A 25,916-nucleotide genomic window follows, 5' to 3' on the forward strand; every position below is an offset into this window, starting at 1 on the left:
TAATGTTTTTATTTGTTCAATAATAGCTACCTTAATTGGTGAAAATTTTCATTGAGTGATCCGAAAGGTTCTGTTGTTTTATTTTCAATGAAACACATTGTATATATGTTGCTTTTAATAATAGCAGAAAATACAAAACTCAGTATATACAACTTCTGGTAGCCTATAATTTTTAAACTAGTTTAAATTTCCTTTCAACACCGTATAAATTGTGTAATATGTGGGTGTAAGAAAATCTTAAATATTTTTTTTCTATTCATGGAGCAAAAATATTTACCCCTTATCACACTATGCCTTTTTTGACATTTTTTTCATGACTGAGACATCTGCCAATATTACATCATAGCTCTCATTTCAGAGGTGCCAACCTTAATGAAATTGACATTTATCTCAAGTTGTAATTGAGGTTACGTACTTGTATGTCAACATAAAATGTTGACACTCAGATATTATCTGAATGATTATAATCACATTCCATTCCAGACACATAGAAAAAGGCATGAGAAAGGCGTAGTGTATTTAAGAGTTTCAAAAATATACCATTCCAGATTTATTTAATAAATTTATATGTAGCTGATCAGCATCGTAGAAATGAAAATTTATAGTGGAATGATGAAATAAACAAAGAAAGTGATAGAATCAATACCTCATGAAAAGCATTAAAATAACGAGCTCTTTAAAACTACAGATTTCAAAATAAATTCAACAGGCTTAAAATTCAATAAAATCAGTTATCACTGTCGGGACTTGCCGCAAGACTTCTTACTAAGTCGTCGAACTCCTTAATTTTCTCTTCAAAGGCATCAAGTTGTTGTGTCACATCAATATCTTTAACTGAAGTGGATTGGTTCCAGCATGTTAATACAGGCGCATTGGAGCATTCTCTGTAGAAATTTGATATTTCACTTTGACGTGTATCTGTTGCGAATGTATAGCGCTGAAATAAAATTTCAATTGCTAACTTATGAAATATTCATTTTGAGTTTTACAACAGGAAATTTTTATTGCTTAAATATATAAATGAAGAAAAAAAATTTGCGAGATGAAAAGGTCACTTAATAAAAACTTTTTCTATTCACTGACGAATCTAAATTCCAACTGATGATATTGAATTGAATACAAAAATCAAGATTATTATTATCATTATTCTTTTTCCTGTATGTTACAGAGTTCTCAACATGAATAGGCTAATCAAAAGATTATCAATAATTTTGTGTCTATTTTATTTCAAGACTGAACTGCTTATTCGAAAGTTGAAAATATTAGTATATAGTATAGCGCTTCCAACTGGCGCAATTCGTTCAATTTGACCATGGTTTTCATTCGATTTGTGACAAGGAGAATTGTCAATACACAAAACTACTTTTTTATCAATTTTTCAAACAGCAAATGTAGTATCACTTAACCTTCAATATCTGACCCAGACTTAATTCTATGTTCCGAAATTTTAATACACTTTTTTGAAGCTTGGTACTAACGAGAAAAAAGTGGTATGGACCTGGGTGTCAGCATTACCATTTTCAGAAGATTATCACTAGTATCTATTATTAGATCCTGATATATAGGGTGTTTCCAAATTAGATGTGAACCTTGAAGGAGGAGTTAGTATCAATCATTTGCTGTCGATTGAGCCACATTTATTGATAAAGTGAAAATCAACAGTTTTTATGATATACAGGGTGTTCTGATTTGTTTCCGACAAACTGAAATGAGTGATAGATCACATCATTTTAAGCAAAAAAGTTCCTATGAACATGGGTCCGGAAATGCTTCGTTTCCGAGATACAGGGTGTTAAAGTTGGAAAAATAATTCGCGTTTTCTTTAATATGTTTTGACTGCTTCGAAATCCTTTCATGAAATTATTCCTATTCAAATATTAAATTTAAATTCATTTTGACAATTTCTAAGGCGAAATGCATGCGAATTTTCTATTGCCCACTAATAAGTAGAAGTGGCCACGAAAATAATCTAAAATCAAATTTGGTCAACGTAGAAAAAATTGACGAGAAATGAAATCACAAGAACTCATTTCTTGTTATATGTTGATTTTTGGTTATCACTAAATATGATTCAAACAACAGCAAATGAGTCCTCCAAGGTTCATGTCTAATTTGGAAACACCCTGTATACTTAGTATCTATTAGATTCTAAGTGATATGGGCAACATTGAACATTGAGCTGACAGAATGCAGAACTACGTTCACATCTCTCAATATATCGTAAAAAATTTTGATTTATATTTTCTGTAATGAAAGTTTGGAATTGTTCAAGAAAAAAAATATACCCTTTTCTGAAATTTAATGTTTTGGAATTTGAAAAAAAAAATTAAAAAATTAATAACTCCACTCGATATTTATTATTTTTTCTTATAATGATGTTAAGATATTTTGCTTTTAAAGAGGAATGTAAAATATAAATTTTTCTGGGGCTTCCACAGACATACTGTAAATTATTTAGTTGATTTCAGATGAATCTTCAGTAGGTGAAAAAAGGTGGAAGCACAATTTTATGAAATTCTAACCACCCTCAGATGGAGCAGAACCTAGAGCATTGATATTGTACTCACTCTTGCTTTAGGAACATATTTGGATCTATACTTTGACATAACACTCATCACATATTCACCAGAAACAGATTTCCCTGATGGAGACAATTCTTCTTTAGGGTCTATTTCTTTAATTATCATAGAACCAGATGGACATCCAGAATCAGTCTTGTTCAATTCTTCAGTAGGTTTAGCTGCTTGCATACTAATCTTGTCATCACAAGTAGGTGAATTTGGATTTTCTTCACTTGAAAATTTTTCATATTTTTTTGGATACCAGGGTACTCCTCCTGGTCTGAGAGCTGGTACTGTTCTTTTAGGAGGTGTTGGTAGGTCTTTAGCAAACGGTATAGTATATCTTGAAAGTTTATTGTTTCTGAAATAATTCAATAAGTTATAAGCTCATAGATTATGTATAAAATGCTTATTTTTCTCAATTCTGTTTATCAACCTAAAAAAGAAAGATAATAGTTTCTAAAACATTTCACTAACAAATTAAGTGAAAAAAGAAGACAACTGCAATACATAACTGAGTCCAATTCTTGTTATTTTTTATTTGACTCGGCTGTGGATGAAATTAAATTAACAGAACAGTAAGAATTTAGATATCATTTTTACAACAAAGAACCTACCCTTGATAATTTATAGTGAGTTTAGGTTTTGACTCTGAATCTGAACTGAAATAGTTACTTTCATATAACATAGAACCTTCTTCAGACATTGGTTTTTTTGATGATATTAATTCAACCTTTGGTCTATAATCAACTGTTATTTGTAAAGTGCCTATAGGTGTACTGATTCGTCCAATACTTATATGTTTGCTGACTTTTCCCAGACCTTCAAAATTTGGTTCTCCCTCATATATACGATAATGTATTTTGCATGTTTCATTTGATAGTTTTGTAAGTTCGAAGCCAGGTATTATCCTTGTTATTGATAACAATGATTTCAATAATATTCCTATTTGGTTATATATGCTGAATGTTGTTATCTTAGGATTTGGATCTGAATATTCAGAAGAAAGTTGAATGCACCAAGTTTCCACCAAACCTTTGTCTTCTCTAGTAGATTTACCATAAATTTCCACACATACAGGAACACCAGCAAAAAATTTGTTTGTAACTGTTTTTCTAATTGCAGTGGTTTCAGCATCATCCAAAGATGTAATATTCAAATTGAACTAGAAAAAAAACGTTCCATATGCATTCCAAAACATACAGATAATTTTTTACCCAATCAGATTTCTGCCTACATGGTGTAGACTTCATTCCTTTTTGTCTAGAGGAAATAATTATCTGTGATGCTTTTAATGCAAAGTATCTTGCATATTTTAGGAGATCATCCTTATCTTCGTTGGTCAACTTCATGATTAAAAAGTTAATTTAATTATTATGAATTCAGAACCATAAATTTCGGATTTTAAAATATACACCTTTCATCTTTTCAGTATTTAATTAGAAAGAGAAAGAGTGAATACAAGTACAAGATCACCCAATAGTCACGTAACAAATAATCCAATGATGTTAACAATGAAAAATTAATTTTATCTGTCAAAGTTATCAATGTAACCAATACACCTTGGTGAAGGATCGTACTGTAACCATAGATTTAATTGAAACTGTCACAGAATAAATAAATATATATTTTTCTCTATTCCGGAGCATAGACCATTTTCTGCATAGATAAACTAGATTAGTTTGTCTATGATTTTCTGTATACCAGTCTGTGGTGCTCTTGCTCTTGCACTGGTTTCAGAAAGCTTTCATAACATAACCTAACTAATGCCTAATTCGAAAGTGGTTACAAAAGTTGAAACTATTCTATATTAACTTCTAGTAAATATGGCTATGAACTCTGCACAAGTGAAAGCTCAGCAGATGCAGTCGAACATGAATAAGGCTACTACAAGTGCTCCAGGTTTAATAAATTCAAACGGCACAGGATGGCCCAAAAGAAGAGTTTCTGATACTTATACACCTTCAGTAACAACAGCTATTAATAAAATTGTCAATTTGTAAGTTTTAAGATTATCATAATGTAGTTTGTTTCATTTTTACTACATAATCAATCAAATCTCATATATTTTTTATTCCCATACTCACATCTAATATTTATATAAACTAATATATGTTTTTATATATGAATTCTATTTGCATATTTAATATTGGAATTGTTGCGTATATTTGTAATTAATTAATAAAAGATAACGAGCTATGAAGTATTCAATGATTATTTACATTTTTTACTTCCTTGAATCACATGTAAACATTTTCAGATATCCTCTCACTAACTACACATTCGGAACAAAAGAACCACAATTTGAAAAGGATCCAAGTGTACCTGCACGATTTCAAAGAATGAGGGACGAATTTGTAAAAATAGGTATGCGTAGGAGCGTTGAAGGAGTGTTACTAGTACATGAACATTCTTTGCCTCATGTTTTGCTACTTCAACTGGGTACAACGTTCTTCAAGCTACCTGGTGGTGAACTCAATCCAGGAGAAGATGAAATTGAAGGGCTCAAAAGATTATTATCAGAGGTATATATAAACGCTATGATTAGTACTCAATTATTTCTATCTAATATCTGTGTATCAAATACTGTTAAACTCGCTCAACCAATAAAAACTTAACTATGAATTGTCACAGGTATGTATTGAAATATCAATCTTTATTTAACAAATTGTTAGGGTTGTGTGATACTTATTGATACAATTGACTATAACGGAAAGTAAACAAACAGATAATTCTTAATTGTTTTGAATTAATTTCAGAAAATAATTTAGGAATTCTTAATAGAAAAAGAACTAAGTAATTATTAGAGATCAATATATATGTGTACAGTAGAAAAATGATGATGTAATATAAATAACACTCAACAATTATTTTAAAGCATTTTTGTAAATTAATCAATTTTTCTGATAGAAACATCTATTCAAAGCATTCAACTGCAATATTCATACTTTCATGAAATAGTTTACATTTTACTACAGTTTGAATTGTGCAAGTTTCACTCACTTGATGACAGATTATACTTTGACTGCCCATAAGGAATAATATTAAATGTCTCCATTTCAGGGCATTTTCATGTATTTTTCTAGTCCTTCAATCATTGCATTTTTGTCGATGGTGCTATGTTTAAGATCTAATATTGTATCATTCTTTATGAGGAAAATTGTTACTATTCATTATTCAATTTTTATAATTTAATGTTGATTATTCATTATTTAAATTTTTAATTTATTAAAAGTATAGTCTGAACCAGATGATATCCAATAGGTAAATGTAATTTTAAATATTCAAAACGATATACATTGAAAATTTATGTATGTTAACGCAAATAAAATCTCTGGATTGTTGTTATTTGGAATGATATGCTATTCCGCTTGAAAAATTCCTCCAAATGGTAAATTGATCAAGCTGTAATTGCAATTTTGAATTAAAACTTAAGTTATGAATAAATCTAAAAGGAAAGAGAGGTTAATAATGGTTTGAGTTCATTACTTTTTTTTTGCTTCATTATTAATATCTGCAAATCTCTCAGTGTATCTATTGAGTGCTTTTGATATATCAAATAGGAGTGTAATTGATCCCAATCATTTTCAAAGCAAATTTGAAAATCATCTGGTGATGGGATGGAAAGATTTTCCTTTTTCTTGGTCAAGAATTTTTAAATTGGGGAATATTGCAACTGAAATCTTTTTTACATAGGAAAATTTAATAACTACGAATTGATATTTGTATATGTTTATTATAATAGTTCAGTTTGAAAATTCCAGAAGTTTTTGAATTCTCTTCATTCATGGTATAGATGAGGGATAATAATATGCTCTTAAAATATGGAATGAACATTTGACTTGTTACTTTATATAGAGTCACAAACTGAGTTTCAATCTAATTGTATCTGTTTCACAGAAAAATTCGTTTTTTTTTCGATTTTTTGCTTACATTTTCTGTAGTTGGCAATCGACATGAAATTTTGCATTATGTTTGAAATTGTTCTTTTATATGAACTTGCAAAATCTGAGTTTCTGGTTCAAAATTAAAAACTTATAGATATAGGGACGAAATGATATACAGAGTGATTCATTAGCTCAAGGCCTGCCATATTAAAGGTAATGTAATTTCAAAAAGCAAACATTATGGGAACGATTTCAATTATTTAAGGAAATAAATTGCTTTGAAAGTTTCATTAATATCTATTGCTATGAATTAACAAATAAATAACAAAAAAGTATGTTAGAAACAAAAGTAAATACACTTGTCACTGTAAATTGCTTTGAAAGTTTCTTTAATATCTATTGCTATGAATTAACAAATAAATAACAAAAAAGTATGTTAGAAACAAAAGTAAATACACTTGACAGTTCATTGTAAGTAAGTACTCATTGCAAAAAACATTAGAAAATGCCATACTCTTTTGTTCTACAAGCATACATTTTTAAATGTATCTTAGTACTAATTGTGAAATTTATGCTACAATTATTTACGGCAATTAGAATAACTACTGACAAGTGTATTTACTCTTGTTTCTTAGCATACTTTTTCGTTATTAATAAATCATATCAATAGACATGAACGAAACTTTTGAAGCCATTTATTTCCTATAATAATTGAAATTGGACATATATTATCTCCCATAATGTTTTTTGCTGAAATTACATGACCTTTCATATGGCAAAGTTTGTCCATGAGCTAAATAATCACCCTGTAGATATCTGTTCGGGGGAATGACCGCTTAAAAGAGGCGTTTTCGACTTCAAGAGCCTTCTGCTTGTGAACTGAGAAAGGATTCCCAAGTTTTATTTTTAATTAATTATTTGCTGAAAGTTGAAATACGTAAGTATTATACTTAATAATCTTTTTTTTTTGTGATGCAGTCTACACGCCAAAAATTTATTGAATTAAATGTTTTTGTTATATTCGAGGAAATATTTTGGACTTTTTCAATATAATTTCTGATAAGAAAACAAATAAATAATTTTAATTAATTTATTCGACTATATTTAAAAGTAAACTTTTATTCAATTATATAAATACAAATATTGGGAGAATTTAATATACATGATACCATTTATTACATTTTAAATTAACTATTCTGTATATCAGTTTGAATTTTCTGTTCTATAGGAACTGAAAATCTAGACAAATAGGATTTGTTTAATTGCTGCTTATAGCTTAGAGATTTTTCCGGAAATAAAAGCTAATCGCAAGTAGTAGTGGGGAAAATGTTCACCTCTATAGGATCTACAATTTTTAAATTAACAGAAAAACTAAATTTCCAACAGACATATTTATGGAACCTTGGTTTAATTTTTCTCATTAATGATTTTTATCTCCTCATTCGAGATCTGAACCTACCCTTAAAATTTTAAGTTTCTAAGTCTTTCCGTTAGAGTGTTCTCGTGTTGACGAACGGCCGGACAGAATCGAATTTAAGGACGGATTCGTCATCAGTGGGTTGAACCTTATCGATTGAGGCCATTTCCTGATCAAAATTCGAAAATTACAGACATTTTGACGAAATGATAAAGCTATATCTGTTCGCAGCCGTGCGATAAAAAATCATTAGACAACTATTTAACTCAGAATTATACAAAATGTGTTTCTGGTGTAATTTCGCTTTGTAAAATAAATCTAAAATAAAATGAATGTAAAAGTTTTAGAGAATCGGAATAGAAAATAGAAACAAACATTGTTGAGGAATGCTGAGGTTTTTCAGGACATAGGTGAATGGTGAATTTCAAAAAAATTATAGTTAATTAGATTCCTTTTTGTTATAGACGTTCGGTAGGAGCGATGGACCAAAGCAGGAATGGCTCGTTGAAGACATTATTGGCAACTGGTGGAGACCAAATTTCGAACCACCTCAATATCCCTATATTCCACCACATATTACCAAACCAAAGGAACATAAGCGTTTATTTTTAGTTCAGCTTCAAGATAAAGGTACGTAAATGTTTTCTATCATACAGGTGGCCAACATAAAATAGTCCAATCAAATATTTCCGGATACATTTTTGTTTTACCTTTTTTTCGGTGTGCAATAGTTGTTGGAAGTGAAAGGTGAAGAGAATCCTATAAGTATTGAGATATCAAAATTGTTTATCATTCACTTCTGGAAAATAATCCAATTCTTATATCAATAGTTCAAAGCACGCAGGTGTGATCAAAGGATCAACAATAACAACAATAATTATCATTATCATAAAAGTGATACCACTAGAGATGAAATTTTGCCTGCAACATTTCTCTATTGCAATATGAAAGTTGCTTGGCAGTTTTGCAAATGACATATGTATCAAAATCACGAGCCGTCAATAGAGTGATTTTGGAAAAAAATGTCTCCATATTTATGATAACAATTAATTATGGTCTCATAAAATAGTCTTGTTAAATTTATTCGGACATTAAATTTTTCCTGTGAAAAAAAAAAAACGAAAACATGCAATGCAAAGCAATATTTTTTTTAACAAAATGCAAGACATTGTTGACACCTGATGCACTCTTGCTTCTTTTTAAAATATTACCAACTTGTTGTTTTTCCGGCTAGCATGTTTTATAGCTGAGTCGCTTTGGGAACTTTTTCACTGAAAATTGAAGGAGTTAAATAGTCATATAGTGATTTTCATATTATTACAGAATTCAAGAGAAAATCTCGAATCAAATTGTTAGATAATGTTTAGAAGTGAACGGAAGGCAATTTGAACAACTTGAATTATTGAATAATTATTTTTAATAACTTTCAATGCTAGAATAGGTTTATAAATTTAGGGAAAACATGCTTCTATGGACTGCACATATGTCGAGTACAACATTCTTCAAAAAACCAATAATTTTTTTTATTCACAGCTCTTTTCGCTGTACCGAAAAATTACAAACTAGTGGCAGCTCCACTATTCGAACTTCATGATAATTCTCAGGGATATGGACCAATTATATCGACACTGCCACAAGCCCTTTGCAGGTAATAATTTGAATTCATCAAACATAATTTTTATCTATTTGTTTATTATATAAGTCAGTGTAATTGCATTCAACTTTTTCTTTTATCGTCATTGTTACATAATATTTTCTCGACTTTTTGATTCTTAATTTGATGGAAATTCATATTGAATAATAAATGTTTAAATAATTTTCCAAATCGGCAATTACAGTTAGAACTTTTTTCAGGTTTCAGTTCAATTATATGTAAGAATATATGGTAGATGATTTACATGCATGGAGAAAATAATTATAAATGGAGAACGAGAAGAATACCTACTTCCACGAATGACGATCATCTATGAAGATAAATAAGAATTCATTGATTTCAGAATGATATCAAATTTCTAATAAATTTGTAATATATAATCGAATGTTTGAATGGACCTTAACATATTTCCCTTCCTCATTGTGTAATTGAATTGTAATATTTCTGAAATTGCATTTTCCTTCTTCCCCTTTTTCCATTTTTGGAACTGGATTCAGATATATAGTGTGGACTCTCAAAATTGAATAAAATAACACTGAAAAAATCACACTATGGTTTAATTCCCCGTTCAACGCAAAATATCTCGACACGACACGAAAAAAATACAAAAAAATTAATGAATAGCAACCTGTGGGATTGGAACCCGGGGTCATTGATTCCTAAATCCGAATGAATATTTCTTTAAATTGATGATTTCATTTAAAGGACCAGGCAGCAGCCTAATGGAAACAATGTCATCGGTAAATTTTTCTCAATGTTTCGTTTTTTGTAGAAAATGACCTCCTGAACAAGTCTATGGGTTCAACTCAATTCTTTGACTAGTTTTCGAGATGCAGGGTGTCGAATATGGTGAATGGCATTTCTTTAAAGTAATATTTCTCGTAGACGAACATCTTGAATGAAACACTTCTGCGTGACAAATATTGCTCCGGTGGCAGCGAATTTTTCACCAGCAAAATTGTTGGTCACGGACAGGAACAGATGGTAGTCACTTGGTGCCAGGTCCCGACTATAAGGTGGATGCATAAGAACCTCCCAACCAAGCTCCCGGAGCTTCTGGCTAGTCATCATCGATGTGTGTGTCCTGGTGTTGTCCTGATGGAACATAATTTCTATCCTATTAGCCAAAGCTGGCGGTTTCTGTGGGATTGCTTACTTCAGACAGTCCAATTGTTGACAGTTTCGAGTTGTACCGTAAGGGAGCAGCCCATAGTGAATAATTTCCTGCCAATCACATAGCAGAATCTTCCTTGCCGTCAATTTTAGTTAAGCCATCCTTTCCTTCGGCTCACCGGGTTTCGACCACTACCGTTTTCGCTTGACGTTGTCGTAAGTGATACACTTTTCATCACCAGTCACCAACCACTTCAAAAATGGGTCTATTTTGTTGCAATTCAGCTGCGATTCGCAGATGGAAATTCGGTCCATGAGGTTTTTTGAGTTAACTCGTGAGGTACCCAAACATCGAGCTCCTTCTTGTGACTTATGAAAATAGTTCCGAACGGTTTTTTGTGCTATCTCTAGCTCTTGGGCAATCGAAACAGATGAGACATGAGGGTTGGACTCGACAATGTCGACATTTTTGACAATTGTCCTTCCAGTGCGAACCCGATCGACGAAACCAAGTTTGCTCGTGATTGGTTGTATCAGTATCAGGACCATTAACACTATTTACATTTTCAGCATCTGGCTTGCATTATCACCTTTATCGAAGGAAAACTGTAGAATATAACGTATTTTCTACTTGCTAGTGTCCATCTTTGACGCGCGCTCAACCTGAACTGAGTCAACTAATCACAAAACTTTCAGAAATGTTTTTGTAGTATGAAATCTCATTTTTCTAACGTCATCTATAGTGGAACCTGATTGGACTCATACAACGCGACTTCAAGTCTGTCTATACTTGGTATATTCTAAAACAAGTTTCAGAATGGGCTCCTATTCCAGCACGAATGCGAAATTCGACGACGAAGGAGCGAGTTTTCGAAGGCATGAATGTTGGAATTGCCTTCTGCAACGAGTAATAGCGATATTTTCTCTATTTCAGTCATGTTTTGTGGAATATTGTCGAACTTCAATGAGAAATTCAGATTATACATCCTAGTGACATTAGTATTGTATTTTGGCAGTTGGTGTGACTGTTACGAAAGTTGACAGATTACGGAATTTGAATTTGGATCGTACGTTTCGAATTTAGAAATAATTTATAGTTACGCATTTAATTCGTGAATTTTGTCTGACGAAATCGATTTAACACCCATCAGAATCAAGAGAAATTGCGAATTAAGTTGCAAATCAATTCACTATATCCAAATTATATTATATTGACAATTATGAAGTGTGTTGAAATTTTATAGGATCGGAGGTCAATGTAGACAACCACAAAACGAAAAATATAACTGAAAACAATGCTGTATTTAATGATTTCATTACATCACTGTTTTTGGTACTGTAATGAACTCATTAAGATACTGAAACAGAGAAAATGAATTTAGCACGACAACCGCAACTAGGCAAATTTTCCATTGATGTATCGTTATTATTATTATAATACAATAAAAGGGGAGGTACCTAAATACCTGCGTAATTTAATTTCGGGCGAACAGAATTGAATTTGAGCACGTATTTGTCATTAAAATTCGAAAATTACATAGATCGTGACGAAATAATTCAGCGTCCAGCTCAAGGAACGAACGCTCAAAAAAACCGATTTTTCAAAACATTCTTGGGTGTTGAATGGCAATAATTTTAAGCGTGAAATAGAATTGCCATCACCAGCATTTTCGTCATTTTTCTAACTGAACTGACCTATAAATACAGTTTGGTAACAATGCTCATGTTGCGAATCTATTGTCGACAGATCTTTTTATACATTAACTGGATGTGTATTATTGGTAGAAAAAGTCGGTTGTGTCGAAGAAAAATGGAATTAAAAATAGAAATAAAAGTAGGGGTGGGGGAAAACCGAATTTGTAGCAGGAGGTGTAGGTAGTTCTTCTCAGTGTTTTCTAGTGCAGATAGTGCCAAGGTTTGATTAGGTATAGATAACGATAAGGTATGAATGAAATTAACACCTCTAAAGCCTTAACCCCTTTTCAGAAGTTTCTTTTAGATTTTGTACGAATGTATTCATTATTAACGTTAAAGCGTACATGGTTTTCTGCTGGCAAAAGATTGTTTTCTATTTTCATTCTATCGGCGGACTAGCATCTGGGAATCTGTGTCAAATAACCGAGTCGGTTATGCGACTACTCTATTTCTGTTTTACTTTTAAATCTTAATTCTGAATGAAGCCATACCTATCCAATTGGAGCTTTGATTTTCTGATTTAGGATTCAGCAATTATTTCTACGATTATACTGTACGCTAATTATAGATTGATTCTCGTGTACTTCTCGTGCAAGCATAATCTGCGGATATTTGTTTCTGTTTTGTTATTTTTTCGTTTGAAAATATACTCAAGGTTGCTGTTCGTCTTGGAAGTTTGGGAAAATCGTATTGGTTCATTTTGAATTTCAGAAGGATAGTTTAATTTGTATGTATTGGTATTTTGTCTGTTTCTTGTTGTTTTTGGCTTAATATTTATCCGTGTTATACCTACATTGGGCATAGTGTGTTAGAGAGTAATGAGGGCACACTATATATTTATAGTTGTAAACTGATTGTGTGTAATTATTTTATTGTTGTACAAATAATGTTCAAATAGTAATTTATTTATGAACATTTAAGAAATATTATGAAGATAGAAAAAACAATGGGTGCTAATTTAGCTAATTTTGAAAGATTATTCTTTGAATGTTTCGTATCAACTTCTTGAATAATTTTCTTATGCAATGTTACTAAAATGCACTACCTATATAGTTCTAATAGGAAATCAAATAAGTATCAAATTCCTACCTCAACTGACTAGTTATTCACCCAATCTTTTATGTTTATAATCAGGAAATTACAAAACCGTTATTTCACAACCAAGTGTTAGGCTTTCTGGTTTTTTCTTAATTCTTTCATTACGCAAAAAACCTGCAAATAACAACATAGAAATAAGCGTACCACTGTTTTCGAACAATCGAAGAAATCATGAAAAACTAATGCAAAATAAATTCTGTTCGCAAAGTCTTCGTATTCCGAGATACGGGGTGTTGAAGTTTTTCTTAAAAACAGACACTTCATATTTATTTGTTGTTCTGAAACCGGTCGAGGTATTTTAATGAAATTTGGTAGGTTTCAAGAGGTAGCTATTGCGCATTTATTGATATGCAATTGAGAAATTGGCGCGCATATGGGTAATGATTTTTTTTTAATCTGATTTCAAACTGAAAATCATTTTTTAATTCCTTGTTTGATTTTCCTGTTTTTTTGCAAAAGAAATAAGACATCTTAATGAGTATTTTTTATTTGTTCAATATTTATTATTATTGATAATGTATTGTTGAGATTCTTTTCCATAAAAATGTATGAGAGTTATTTTATATGAAGCATTCTCGAACATAAGTTATATAGCACACTGACTTTTTTTTTCATGCAGACCCTGACGTTTGTCGCACTTATTCACTAACACCCTGTATATCTTCACCAAATCATTGGAAAAGAACATGCTGCATTCAAATGTATTCATTTTGATCTTTTTATTGGAATTCACAAATTTCTCACAGAATTAATGCCGACTGCCGAGTCATGAATTTGAAATCAAACGAAAATTCTGTCCTTGTATCTTAGCATTTTTTCACCCTTCCTGCAAATAAATTTTGCAGTTCCTAACCTAACCTAACCTAACCAAAAAAATTATAAATAATGATTAGTTTGAAAAACACAGAATATATTTAATCAAAAAAGAGAACAGACTACAGTCCAGTTATTAAAAGAACAAAATTTCATAAGGATATATTTGAGGTTTTTGTACCCTGCTTCAAAATTTTCAAATCTAGAGGAGGACTAAAAAAATATTTTTTTGTATTTCGGGTAACTTTCATGAAATTCAATAGAGTAGCTGATTTTCCATGAAAAAATCATGTAATTTTTAGAACTTTCATATTTGATTCAGAGGCGTTACTCCAAAGGGGGTTGAATGAAACATATCTTTCTGTGACATTTTTCATCACATATAAGTATTTTGGAAAATCTCAAAACTTCACTTGAAAACGATTTCTCTTTACTCTTATCTCTCATAATAATATTAATTCAGTAGTCATTTAAGGAAAACGCGAAGGATGCATCATCAGTGCCCCCACAGTATATAAAAATAGCATAGTTGGTAATACCCAAGTAATTCTTTCAATAACTTCTACATTGGAAAGGTCCCAAAAATAGCGAATTTGTTTACTGACTAAGCCAATTGCAATTTTGAAACATAAAATTGCATTTCTTTTCTTTGACGCATTCAAACATGAATTGATCTTAGCGTGAATCAAGTGTAAGTAACAAAATTTTGCTAGTCTGTCAAGTCAATTGTTTGTGAAAAATGCTTATCATTGATATTTTATCGTGTTTATTTGTTATTACCTATTTCTGATGTAGACCAAGTCTTTTACTTGGACCCTCTAGGCAATACAAATAAGTATCAACTGCCTAGACCCAGTAATTTAAGGGAGCATTCGCCATTTTGCAACCAAAATAAAATATTTTATTCTCCTTCATCATCTTGTTTCCCTCATCATCATAATATAAATAATTTTTTGATGTATTCAAGGTATTCGATCTTATTACTGATGAAAATAGGTTGCCTCAACTGCTGCACTAATTGATAATGAATATTTAAACTGAAATTGAATATGAATAAGAGTGCCTAACTCTGGATAAACTTGACATTTACGTTCGCAGACTGATTAATAGGGATATTATATTCTGTGCTGCGAATGGCCAATCACAACGTCAGAAAGCTCGTTAAGTTCAAAGGCAACGTTAAAATCAAGTTTATAAATCCAGGGTGAGGTATATAATATATTCTTATGAAAATACATGAAGTATTGTAAAATCGTAGTTGGCTTTGAAAAGTTTTTTACCGTTTTTCATTGATACTGAAAACAACATAGGCGTTTTCCGCCGTTTTTTCCGAAATTTGAGGCCTTATTGTAAAAAACTGGTTAGTGGTTATACATTTATGATTCAAAGTATTGTCCATCGCTGGCCACTACTTTCTCCCATCTTTCGGGCAGCGTACAAATCCCGCGTTGAAAAAACTGTTCATCTTTTTAAGCGATCTACGAATTGATCCAATTTTTTACTCCTTCATATGACCGGAAGTGCTGGTCAGCCAGACACATCGAAACAAGTGACAGTCCGAAGGAGCAACTACTGGAGAATACGGCAGGGTAGGACTTTCCATTTCAACGTTCCCAAGTATGTTTTGACCACTTTCGCAACATGGGGTCGAGCATTGTCATACTGTAAAATCACTTTATCTTGTCTCTCGTTGATTGCGGCAGTTTATCTTTCAATGCTCGGCTCAAACGCTTTAATTGCGTTCGATAACGATCGCTTGTGATTGTTTCATTCGAGTTCAACAACTTATAATACACTACGTGTCGAGAAGGTCCCACCAAATACTGAGCATGATCTTGAAACCGCTTGGGATTATCGTAATGAACCCATTTTTGTCTCCAGTAAAAATGCAATGTCGAAATCCCTTCCGTCGTTGCCTTGCAAGCTGTTCACAAGCAAACAAACGCCGTTCAACATTTCTCGGCTTCAACTCGTACGGCACCCAATTTTCTTGTTTCTGAATCATTCTCATGACTTTCAGGCGTTTTGAAATGATTTGTTGCGTCACTGCCAATGATCCTGCCAATTCTTGTTGCATTTGGCACGAGTCTTGATCAAGTAATGCCTCCAATTCTGCATCTTAGAAAACCTTCTCTCTTCCAACGCCATGCTGGTCTTCGACATCAAAATCACTGTTCTGGAAGCGTTGAAACCACTCTCTGCACGTTTTTTCACTAATAGCGGCTTCACCATAGGTATTTGAGAGCATCAAATGAGCTTCAGCCGCAGATTTCTTCATATTGAAGCAAAAAATTGAAACCTGGAAACAAAAAGAATAAAAACATGTTGATTCAGCATTCAAGAGAATATATCTTGATTGTTTCCAGTTGAACAAAAATCTGTAGACTTAAGTGAAAATCGGTAGATCGGTAGACCAGAAAATCTGTCGGAACGGCATCATCATTATGGGAACACTCGGAATGACATCTACCCCACCCCTCTGAATCTTCCCTTCCCTTCCCTTCCCTTCCCTCCATGACTTTTTGAAATGTTGGAGCTAATTATGGCGCACCATGTATATGTAATTCATTATTTTCAATATCTACTAAAATAAGAAAAAACATCACGGTTTGAAGACAAATTCTTAATTCTGGAAAAAGTACTTCCTCGAACGGGGCTTGAACCCGCAACCTCAGAATCACTAGTACGATGCTCTAACCAACGGTGAGAGGTACTTTTTCCAGAATGGACTAGTTTTCATTTTTTTGTTAAGGATTAATTCTAAAAATTTAAGTAAAATGAAATAAAAATGTGGAAGAATTATTTAAATATCTCTAGAAATGAAAAAGTTATGGGACTTTAAAGTTGCGCGTGAAAGAATAATTTCATAGTACGTATAAGTGTCGTGACGTCACACACTAGACGACTGGTATTCGCAAAGTGCTTACGAATGCATTGGTGTACAATCACTCGTGCCGTTCGTGTCGTGTTTTGTTCGTTACACGATGGCTGAAATAACTTACTATATACATACATATAACTTACTTTTTTCTCTTTTTACTTTTAACTCCTCACATAAATATGTTTTGCCATTGATAGACTTCAACAACCAGTACTCAACTACAAACTGTTTATGAAACGTTTTTTAAATAAATCATCGTTATAAGTTGAACCATGATGTAGCCAACTCAAAAGTAGATACTTACTTGAAAAGTTTAACTCCTTTTATTTCTGCACTGACATAAGATGGATTTGAAGAAAAAACTCCATCATTGCGAATATATCTATTTTAGGCAAATTGTCACTTTGTCCTTTCACGAAGCCTTCTTCCATTATGGTGACAAAAAATAAAACTCGAGTTAAAACTACACTGTACAACTACTAACGGCGCAAGAGCCTTGGCGCGGCTAAGTATTTAAATGTAATTTATGGTGTAGCGATCACAGGCAAGAGCCGTGACGTCACAGACCAAAGACGTTCGGCGCTAAAATACGTAAATTTAAATAATCTATTTCTCAGTCATTTATTGATGGATTTTCAAAATTTTTTCACTGATTTATCAGTTTTGCTTTATATTTTAATTCTATCGTATCAAATATAGTATTATCAACATCACTAAACTAGTCCATTGTATAAACGTCTATATTTGTTTCACAGAAACATGTCCAAGAACAGATATCTGACCAGACCTCGTACGAAACTTTACGATGCCAACTACAACATCGGCGAAAGCTACTACAAATCTGCGTTGGACAGCATCGACAGGAAATACTCCCCAAGGGTGTCCTCTACACCTCCCAGACTCCCATCCGCCCATGCAGATCTGCTAGAGAGACACGCCAAGGCGTTCGAGGATGAAGATCTAGCCACATCACGTAGACGGGCGGAAAAACACATAACAGAGTCGAATGTATTCGACACACGTGGGGGACTGTTGGCACAGAAAGCAATGGACGATGCTCAGAATGATATAGACGAAGAGGTGAGTCGGAATTATCGTCGGCAATTTGAGACAAATTTTACGATTTCACATATTTCACGAGTTCCGACGGAACAGAAATTTCCTATCTCATTTATTGCTCCGTTAAAACACTTAGCGTCGCGATAACATTATTTCTATGGTTTACTTATGTTCGTCTTTGGATCCACTGTAGATGTCAAACTTAAGATGTCTAAAAACATGGTGAATGCACTCGTCAAATTTTGAATGCAATGACATTCGACCAAATTGAAAATATTAGTTTTAGTTCGTGGCGGCGCCGCAATGTCATACTTGTCATTTCCGTTGATTTTGATTGGATACATTAATTAAAACCCGATACTGACCAATCAAAAGCGACGTGTAACCGAGTATGATCGTGCAATGTCGTGAAACAAAACACGAAACGTTTACTGGAATGAATTCAAATATTTGTAATAGAGATTAGAGAGAGTTTATTGGTATTTCAATTACAAGAATTACTTCCATAGATCATAACTATAATAAAAGATATACATATAGGTATATAATGGCACAAAACTCGTAAATAATAAATAACAAGAATCTTAATTTGTTGATAGCGCTACCTACAGTTGACATAACGAAGCTTAACTAATATTCTCAAAATTGGCAAAACAAAAGCTAATCAGTTCATACACCTGGTTTTTAGACATCTTAGTCAAACTGCTATCTCCGATTGCATGTTTGAGGAACCCGAGAATGGGATTTTAAACTAAGAAATGTTATCTCGACATAAAACTAACTACTAAAGTTCTCTCTCCCAGATAGCACAGAATATCCTATAGATATCTGTTTCGAGTCCATTTGAGATGGTAATATCCTCGTACAGAGAATATTCAAAAGTGGATATTTTATGGAAGTCCATAGATTATCCATTAGCGACAGTGAAATGTGAATTGACATCCCTAACTTAAAACGACGGATCTCCTATGGAGGTCCAAATCAGAGTTTCATATTATATTTAAATGGACAATAATCCAATACGCCATTGAAAATGAATTATGATAGGTTGGGTTCGATTTTCTATGCCGATCTATCTCTAGACAGACGCTCTTTTGTGAACTGTTATCTCTGTGATTTTGAGCAATTATCAGTACGATGGAAATGTGTTGGAATGAGTAGCACTTGGTGGGAAATATCAAAAACGACAGAAACCAGTCGCTCATATGTGGTTTCAGTAAGAAGACCCTATGGAATACAAGGCAACACAATAGGCAGCTATAGCTAGCATACCAATATATGTAATTTTCACTACCTATGCCAATGAATAATTATATGGAAACATTAAGGATTTAAGCCAAATATCCTAATTTTATAAAAATTGGGCTAGTAGAACGCGTGATATTAAGAAGTTCATTGCACATTGGAATAGTTGACTTTTTTTTTGGGACGATTGAGGACCCAACTTGAATACTCCATTCTGAATTTTATGGAATTGAGACCATTAAAACGCATGATGAAAACTCTGGCAATTTCCCTTTTACAAATGCTCAATGGGTAGGTACCCTATATCTGGTAAAAGCTGATATTTGCGTGGAACCATTTGCGGCCTAAACTGAAACTCCTTACCAAATTTAATAAATCCGATAAGAATTGTAGAAGTTAGAGCTATTACCAGGATTTATCTATACAGACTGACATACCAACAAACATACATGAGAAGTTATTCAGAGCGGTCTGCATTTTACCATCAGAAATGTTGAACTCGGAGGCCAGAAAAGTTTTCCATCCCAAAAGATGGAACTTTTCTCTTCACTCCGTATGGGAGCAAAATAAAATATCGTTATTGTATTTAAATTCATGGTCAAGAGTGTTGTGGAGAAATTAGAGTTGATTTTCTGTGATTGCAAGAAGCGCTTAGCTTGTACCATATAGATCCCAAATTGACCATATTCACCGTCGCCATATTGTTATGCGACAATACCAACTACCCAGTGTTCCCAACGGAGAAATATTGAGTTAACTAGAAAAATACCGCTAATATCAAAAATACTATCAGCCATAGAGACTATTCTTCCACTGACTATTTCCAAAAATGGAGCGAATACTTCATTTATACACTCGGCCACAATTAATTTGTTCAGAAAACCACCTTTCACTAATGTTTTTATTTCCAAAAGGTGAAATTTTTGCAAAATATTGTCCCAAACAAGCCTATCTGGCGTAGCAGCCAGAAAAGGTACACATAAACTTCACTCATAAACTTTATATTGTGGAATTTTTCTAGTAAACTCAATATTTCTTCGTTGGGAACACAGGGTAGTTGGTATTGTCGCACAACAACATGGCGACGGTGAATATGGTCAATTAGAAGTATGTAAACAAATGTTAGTAATATGGTACAAGCTGAGCGCTACTTGTAATCACAGAAGTTCCACTCTAATTTCTCCACAGCTCTCTTGATCACGAATTTAAATGAACGCTCATAGATTAGTAACAGCATTCTATGATCTGATCAGCTGCTGGGGAGACTTGTAACAACAAATAAACCATAGCCCATTGGATAGGTTACACTGAAGGTTTGATATAGTTGTCAGTAGTCATGACTAAGATATCTTTAGTAGATTTAAATTATTATATCTCTGATATCTATTAGATATTATATGTCTGAAAATACTAGTGTTTCAACTTATTGGATATTATTGAAGTTCTGTTGAAACAAAGACACAGTCCAATCACTAGAACGAGAATCACTATACAAAAACCTAATCAGTGGCCACACTTGCATTATTCGACATCTTATAGCTGGTCCTTTAAAAGTCACCAGTTTTATCTCAAAGTTTTTCAAGAGTTAGTGGCCACACCAATAGGTATATCTGGACATCTTAGCCTCGACCAATCAGAAGTTATTTGAAGCAAATGTCACCCTTACAGTTTTTCTGTGACGTTAGCTACTACGGCTTCATTTCTTCTGAACTTTCATCATCATTCACCTAATTTCTTAAACTTTTCAGACTTCCTCTCTTCTCAACCGCATCAGGGCCAACAGAAAGAAAATAGCTGCGGCCGACGACGTCGAGATGGATTCTGTCTACAGCAATCTGCAATCACGTAGAATGATCAACAGATCCGACAAGATCCTAGACAGCGTTGGAATAAACGACACTTCTCGCAGAGCGCTGGACGAACAGGTCTCGATCAAACGCGAAATGAAAATGGCGGAAGAGAAGAGAAATAACGATTTGACCAAATGGAAACCACTGGAATTCGAGGCGGACAAAGAATCGGCAGCATTACTGAGAGCCAGACAGACCAAGAATCGCCTTCATGATATTGAAGACGAAATGGCAGATCTCGCTGAGAAACAGGAAGCCAGGAAACGCAGGGTGGCCAAGTTCAAGGCTTTGGTGGCGGAGAATTCTGAGGAAACTGAAGCGATAGGAAAGGCTTTACACTCTGTGTCTATAAGCAGTCGCAAGGAAGAAAGGAGTGTTCATTTTTAACGATGGACTTGGCTGAGTTCCCAACTGGTTGAACTGTGTTCGGAGAAAATGCTGAATCTGTCGAATCTAATAAAGCGTAAACGTTTTTCAGAGTTTCATTTAGCTGATAACAATTGTACAAGAGAAAACTTCGATACTACTTAATATTTGATTATTTGGTGAAAATCCAATTCATATGAAAATTCCACACATTTAATGTTTAACCAATCAGAACGTGTTTTTCTGATAGATCACCATCGCAACGGATGAATTTTAGTGGAATTTTTTTCCTCATGGGTACCCAACAGCGAATTATACCGGAAATTTTTTTGATGTTTATAATGACAGAATATTTTTTTTCCTTCAACTGCTATGAAAAGTAGCGTATTCTTCATAGCTCACTCAATTTCAAAACTATGTAGGTATTGCCCTTACTGTGAGAAATATTATTTCTCACGGCACTTTGCCCACACCTTGCTTGGTAGACCAATGAAAGTCGTTTCTATGAAAATGCAATGAATTAGCACATACTGTTAACGAACGCCATTTTGATTTGAATGAAGTCCATTACTTGAATTATTGAAATTTGTGCAGTTGTAGGAAAAGTATAGTGTGCACCAAGTGGAGAAAGTACTTTTCTAGCTCGTGTGTTTGCGGCACTCGCCTTTCAGGCTCGTGCCACAAACATCCACACTCGCGAGAAAAGTTAGACTTTCCCCACTTGTTGCACAATATAGGTACTATTTTGACAATCTAATTTTTATTTGTTCACATGATAATTCTGATTCATTTCAACTACAAGGTTAGATGTTTTCTAAATTCTTTGGACCATTATGATTAATATTTTTATTAAAAACGCAATTATTATATACTATGGCAGGTTGATTGGAAGTTGCTTGTTCTTGATTTAGAGTACTTGATGAAGACGAAAATAGATGTTGTTGGAAATAAACACATTTGGTGTGGAATTTTCTTACCGAAGACCACACGAGTTCAAATTAAATCCGGAAATTTTTTCTTGCTCATGAATATTTTTATAAAATTATTTTTAATTTTCAAAATATTCATGAGCTCGAAAAAATTTCCGGAAATAATTTGATCTCTAGTGGTATTACTAGTGAAAATACCCCAATACAGGGTGATTCACCGGGATGGCCTATTAGACGTTTATAGAAAACTAATCACAATTTTGAGCTGAATATTTGCATATTGAGGTTTGTGACACTGATCTTTCTCTCTAAAATATTTTCAGATCACTACAACTTCCGGTTGTACCGGAAACAGACTACTACTTCCTGATTTCAAATGACACACCGAGTATATTATTGCATCATTAGACAGATTTTTTTATGACAATTTCGGCAATATGCCATACCTTGGGTACAAACTCAACGGTTCATGAGTTAATGAGATTCTTATGAAAAAAAAAAGATGGCGATGAGGACTAACATTTTTTTAAAATTTTTAGGCAAAAAAAGCTTTTTTCGAAAATTTTTTATTTTTTTAGATTCTGCAGAAATGAAGTATTATAAGGCTGTTTGCGATTTGCACCAAAAAATGTACAGGGTGTTCATAAGAAGATCATGAACATGGCCAACTCAAATTCATCAAAACTCGTGATTTCAATTACCAATAATTCATTACAATTCTTGAAATGTCAGATTTAGTTATTGAAACATCGAATTTTAGTTTCTTTCTGTGTTTTCTGGTCACAGACTACTCCACATAGTGAGGAATTGCGGTTTTTTCTCATTTAAGGTTCTTCCTCGATAACTAGTTTTCCATAAACGTCTTATAGGCCATCCCGGTGAATCACCCTGTATTGGACAAAATTACTTAGGAATCAATTTCCAGGCAGTATTAAAAAGTGTGAATCCTGCCTTAAACACCTCGTCCGTCGCTATTAAAAAACACTTTATTCAAAGGCGTTGAAATTCTCTTCGATTGATGAACCAACACGAATCCCCATACACAGGGTGTTCCTGAATTGGAGGTAGGCACAAACGAAACTAAGAGATTCTTCGTATAATTAAAAAAAAGTCCTATTGATATGGTCCCACAAATGAGTTATTTCATGATGTCCTAATTTTTTTTTTTGTGAAAATTAAACGAGTTTATCGAATCATTTTGAATAATTGCTACAAATCGGAAGAATAAGCATCAAACTAATAATTTTTCTTTCATCATAGCTTACTGAGTGGATATTAGGATTTTCCTCCGTATTTCGAGAAAAATTTTTTTCTCGAAATCGGTAGCAGATACAACAAAACTACAAGAAACCAAAAAGTTTAGTACTAGATCATTTTTACCAGTGGTCCAGTGGATTTGCAATAGAAATTGTGATATCATGTTATGTTAACTCTGAATGGCAATAGATAACTCGAATACTCAAGAAAATTTCATCGAAATTGGACTTATAAACCGTGAATCGGAAACCAGAAAAGCTGAAAATCTTTTGAAATTATTTATGACACGGCTCAATTATCTATACCCGAATCAATCATTGATGGGATGTATACAAAAGATCTTACATTCCTAGCGAATCATTTAGGACCCAATCCTAATATCCATACCAAATTTCATCAAAATTGGACAAGAAGTGGGTAAGATATGGGGATCTCTGGAATTTTATTGTTGCGCATACTCAACGTCATCATAAAGAAAAGAAAAAGCTGATATTCTTACGGGACCATCTACCAAGCGCGGTCCCAGGGGGGAGGTCAATGGGGTCATGACCCCCCCCCCCTAAATGGAACCTCCAAACATTTATATGCGTTTCAAGCAGACAATGTACGAAATGGTCACATCTAAAACTTGAAGCCCATAACGGCAACCCCCCCAAAATTTAAGGCTAGGAGCGTCTTTGCCATCTACGATTCAAAAAAGGTACCCATACCAAACTTCCAAACCCAAATCTATTTCCATAGCAAAAGTTATCACAAAGCATCTAAATAATTAGCGAAATAATTTATTCCTACTTAGTTCTGCTATTTATCGTTAAAGCGTAGCGAATTACACAATGCTCGATAATTCAACCCCAAGTTGCTTGTGTACACCCCTCACCTATACGATAACAATCACAGAAAGTGAACGCATGCGTTAATGCTTTCCGTTTGACAATCGGGTAAAAAAAGATGGCGTAACAGTGTCCTTTAAAAATTGCTGGAGTTGAAATAGCTTGTTGGTTTTGAGGGCTTTCTCGAGAACATATTATCCTTTTTTCAAAGAAGATATGTTTTTCAGTTCGTGAGATTATAATGTGAGTTATTTCATACAGGAATCCGTGATAGGTGAAACGTTTCGTTAATCTATCCTGGTTATTTCTATGATGCCGAATTATTTTTTTATTCTTTGGTTATTTTCTTGGTAAATCTGGTCTATGATGCAAATAATACCACTATTTTCTGTAATTCAATTCCTGAATTGAACTTCAATTCATGAACTTGTAGAATCAAATTGTATATCCTGATTGTAATGATTTGTAGGTTAAGTTTACCTTTTTTGTATTTTCCCAATTTTGGTTGTTTGTTCTTTGTGTCAAGTTTTATTTGTTAAATGTATTGTGCTCCGTTCATAAATATAGTTCTTCGTTGGAAATATTCACAACTAAAATGGATTGGAATCATCAAACTTCCAATAATGAATGGTAAGTTATTTGTTATGGTTATGATTGTGCTTTCATAACAACCTGCAGTAATGTTTTGTTGCTTTTCTATCTCTTTTCACTAATGCTCTCCGTGTACTAAACATGAACCTATTCTTGGTATGGGGGGTTTAAAATTAGGAGGCTTATTGTGTCACTTGAATTGGAGAAAAAAATCATAAGAAGGCATGAATTGAAAGGTGTTTTATGAATATGAAATTATTGGTGGAACTTTTTTTGTAGATGAATAAGGGTCTAGGAAAATCTTCAAAATTTGAGTATGCAAATGAGTTGGATCCATTATTTATATGATTGACCATGAATTACATCATTGAATATTAAGAACACATCAGTCCAATTCAAGAAATTATAGGTAGTGGCCTGAAATCATTTTTTTTCTGATTTTTTGCTTATTTCTGGTTGATAATTAATGAATAGTTAGGTTCTGATGAGAAACAAACTATATTCATTACTTGTTCCCATCATTTGAAACGATTCGATTCTTCAAAAACTATCACAGGAAAGTGTTTCAGTTTTAGTTAGGTCTAAAATTTGGATTGTTTATGTCGAAATACAGAAGAAGAAAGGCAATGTAATTTTCAAGGAATTGGAAGGAATTGACTGAATAAATTAT

At 33.1% G+C, this 25,916-nt stretch overlaps 5 protein-coding genes across 6 annotated transcripts in view; 4 read left to right on the forward strand and 1 right to left on the reverse strand.

Moving 5' to 3' along the window:
• Nucleotides 1-100: 100 nt before the first annotated feature.
• Nucleotides 101-4,058, reverse strand: LOC123674071 (autophagy-related protein 13). The gene is made up of 4 exons (XM_045608918.1): nt 3,779-4,058; nt 3,179-3,726; nt 2,568-2,922; nt 101-937 (listed from the first exon to the last, which is right to left on the reverse strand). The coding sequence occupies exons 1-4, from the start codon at nt 3,911-3,913 to the stop codon at nt 728-730; spliced, it is 1,248 nt and encodes a 415-aa protein (XP_045464874.1). The 5' UTR covers nt 3,914-4,058; the 3' UTR covers nt 101-727.
• Nucleotides 4,059-4,279: 221 nt separating this feature from the next.
• LOC123674074 (cleavage and polyadenylation specificity factor subunit 5-like) lies at nt 4,280-9,899 on the forward strand. Its single transcript, XM_045608924.1, has 5 exons — nt 4,280-4,560; nt 4,822-5,086; nt 8,330-8,495; nt 9,399-9,513; nt 9,720-9,899. The coding sequence occupies exons 1-5, from the start codon at nt 4,388-4,390 to the stop codon at nt 9,739-9,741; spliced, it is 741 nt and encodes a 246-aa protein (XP_045464880.1). The 5' UTR covers nt 4,280-4,387; the 3' UTR covers nt 9,742-9,899.
• A 2,519-nt stretch (nt 9,900-12,418) lies between these two features.
• On the forward strand, nt 12,419-21,746 carry LOC123674075. 2 transcript variants are annotated; one of them, XM_045608925.1, is made up of 3 exons: nt 12,419-12,574; nt 17,875-18,199; nt 21,172-21,746. In XM_045608925.1, exons 2-3 carry the CDS (start codon nt 17,879-17,881, stop codon nt 21,658-21,660), a joined length of 810 nt encoding a protein of 269 aa, XP_045464881.1. In that variant the 5' UTR covers nt 12,419-12,574; nt 17,875-17,878; the 3' UTR covers nt 21,661-21,746. The 2 variants fall into 2 exon arrangements, with proteins under 2 accessions (XP_045464881.1, XP_045464882.1); XM_045608926.1 differs by having other exon boundaries at nt 12,439-12,557.
• A 3,005-nt stretch (nt 21,747-24,751) lies between these two features.
• The window catches only part of LOC123673873 (neurocalcin homolog), a 95,350-nt gene continuing 94,185 nt past the window's right edge, over nt 24,752-25,916 (forward strand). The window contains exon 1 of the mRNA XM_045608600.1: nt 24,752-24,898. The gene's annotated coding sequence lies outside the window, so the exon portion shown is untranslated. The remainder of the gene's footprint in view (nt 24,899-25,916) is intronic.
• LOC123673871 (neuronal calcium sensor 2) overlaps nt 25,032-25,916 on the forward strand; it is an 83,661-nt gene continuing 82,776 nt past the window's right edge. Inside the window, exon 1 of the mRNA XM_045608597.1 lies at nt 25,032-25,285. Within this exon, the coding sequence (XP_045464553.1) occupies nt 25,283-25,285 (3 nt within the window). The 5' untranslated portion in view covers nt 25,032-25,282. The remainder of the gene's footprint in view (nt 25,286-25,916) is intronic.

Source organism: Harmonia axyridis, chromosome 2 (genome assembly GCF_914767665.1).
Source record: "Harmonia axyridis chromosome 2, icHarAxyr1.1, whole genome shotgun sequence".
Lineage (NCBI taxonomy): Eukaryota > Metazoa > Arthropoda > Insecta > Coleoptera > Coccinellidae > Harmonia > Harmonia axyridis.

Bases quoted from the DNA above. Each gene is read 5' to 3' on its own strand.
- LOC123674074 (XM_045608924.1), top strand. From the start codon at position 4,388: ATGGCTATGAACTCTGCACAAGTGAAAGCTCAGCAGATGCAGTCGAAC. The intron at 4,561-4,821 runs GTAAGTTTTAAG...AAACATTTTCAG, and splicing joins ATTAATAAAATTGTCAATTT to ATATCCTCTCACTAACTACA. The intron at 9,514-9,719 runs GTAATAATTTGA...AACTTTTTTCAG, and splicing joins CTGCCACAAGCCCTTTGCAG to GTTTCAGTTCAATTATATGT.
- LOC123674075 (XM_045608925.1), top strand. From the start codon at position 17,879: ATGTCCAAGAACAGATATCTGACCAGACCTCGTACGAAACTTTACGAT. The intron at 18,200-21,171 runs GTGAGTCGGAAT...TAAACTTTTCAG, and splicing joins AGAATGATATAGACGAAGAG to ACTTCCTCTCTTCTCAACCG.
- LOC123674071 (XM_045608918.1), bottom strand. From the start codon at position 3,913: ATGAAGTTGACCAACGAAGATAAGGATGATCTCCTAAAATATGCAAGA. The intron at 3,727-3,778 runs GTAAAAAATTAT...TTTTTTTTCTAG, and splicing joins GTAGGCAGAAATCTGATTGG to TTCAATTTGAATATTACATC. The intron at 938-2,567 runs GTGAGTACAATA...ATTTTATTTCAG, and splicing joins AATATGTTCCTAAAGCAAGA to CGCTATACATTCGCAACAGA.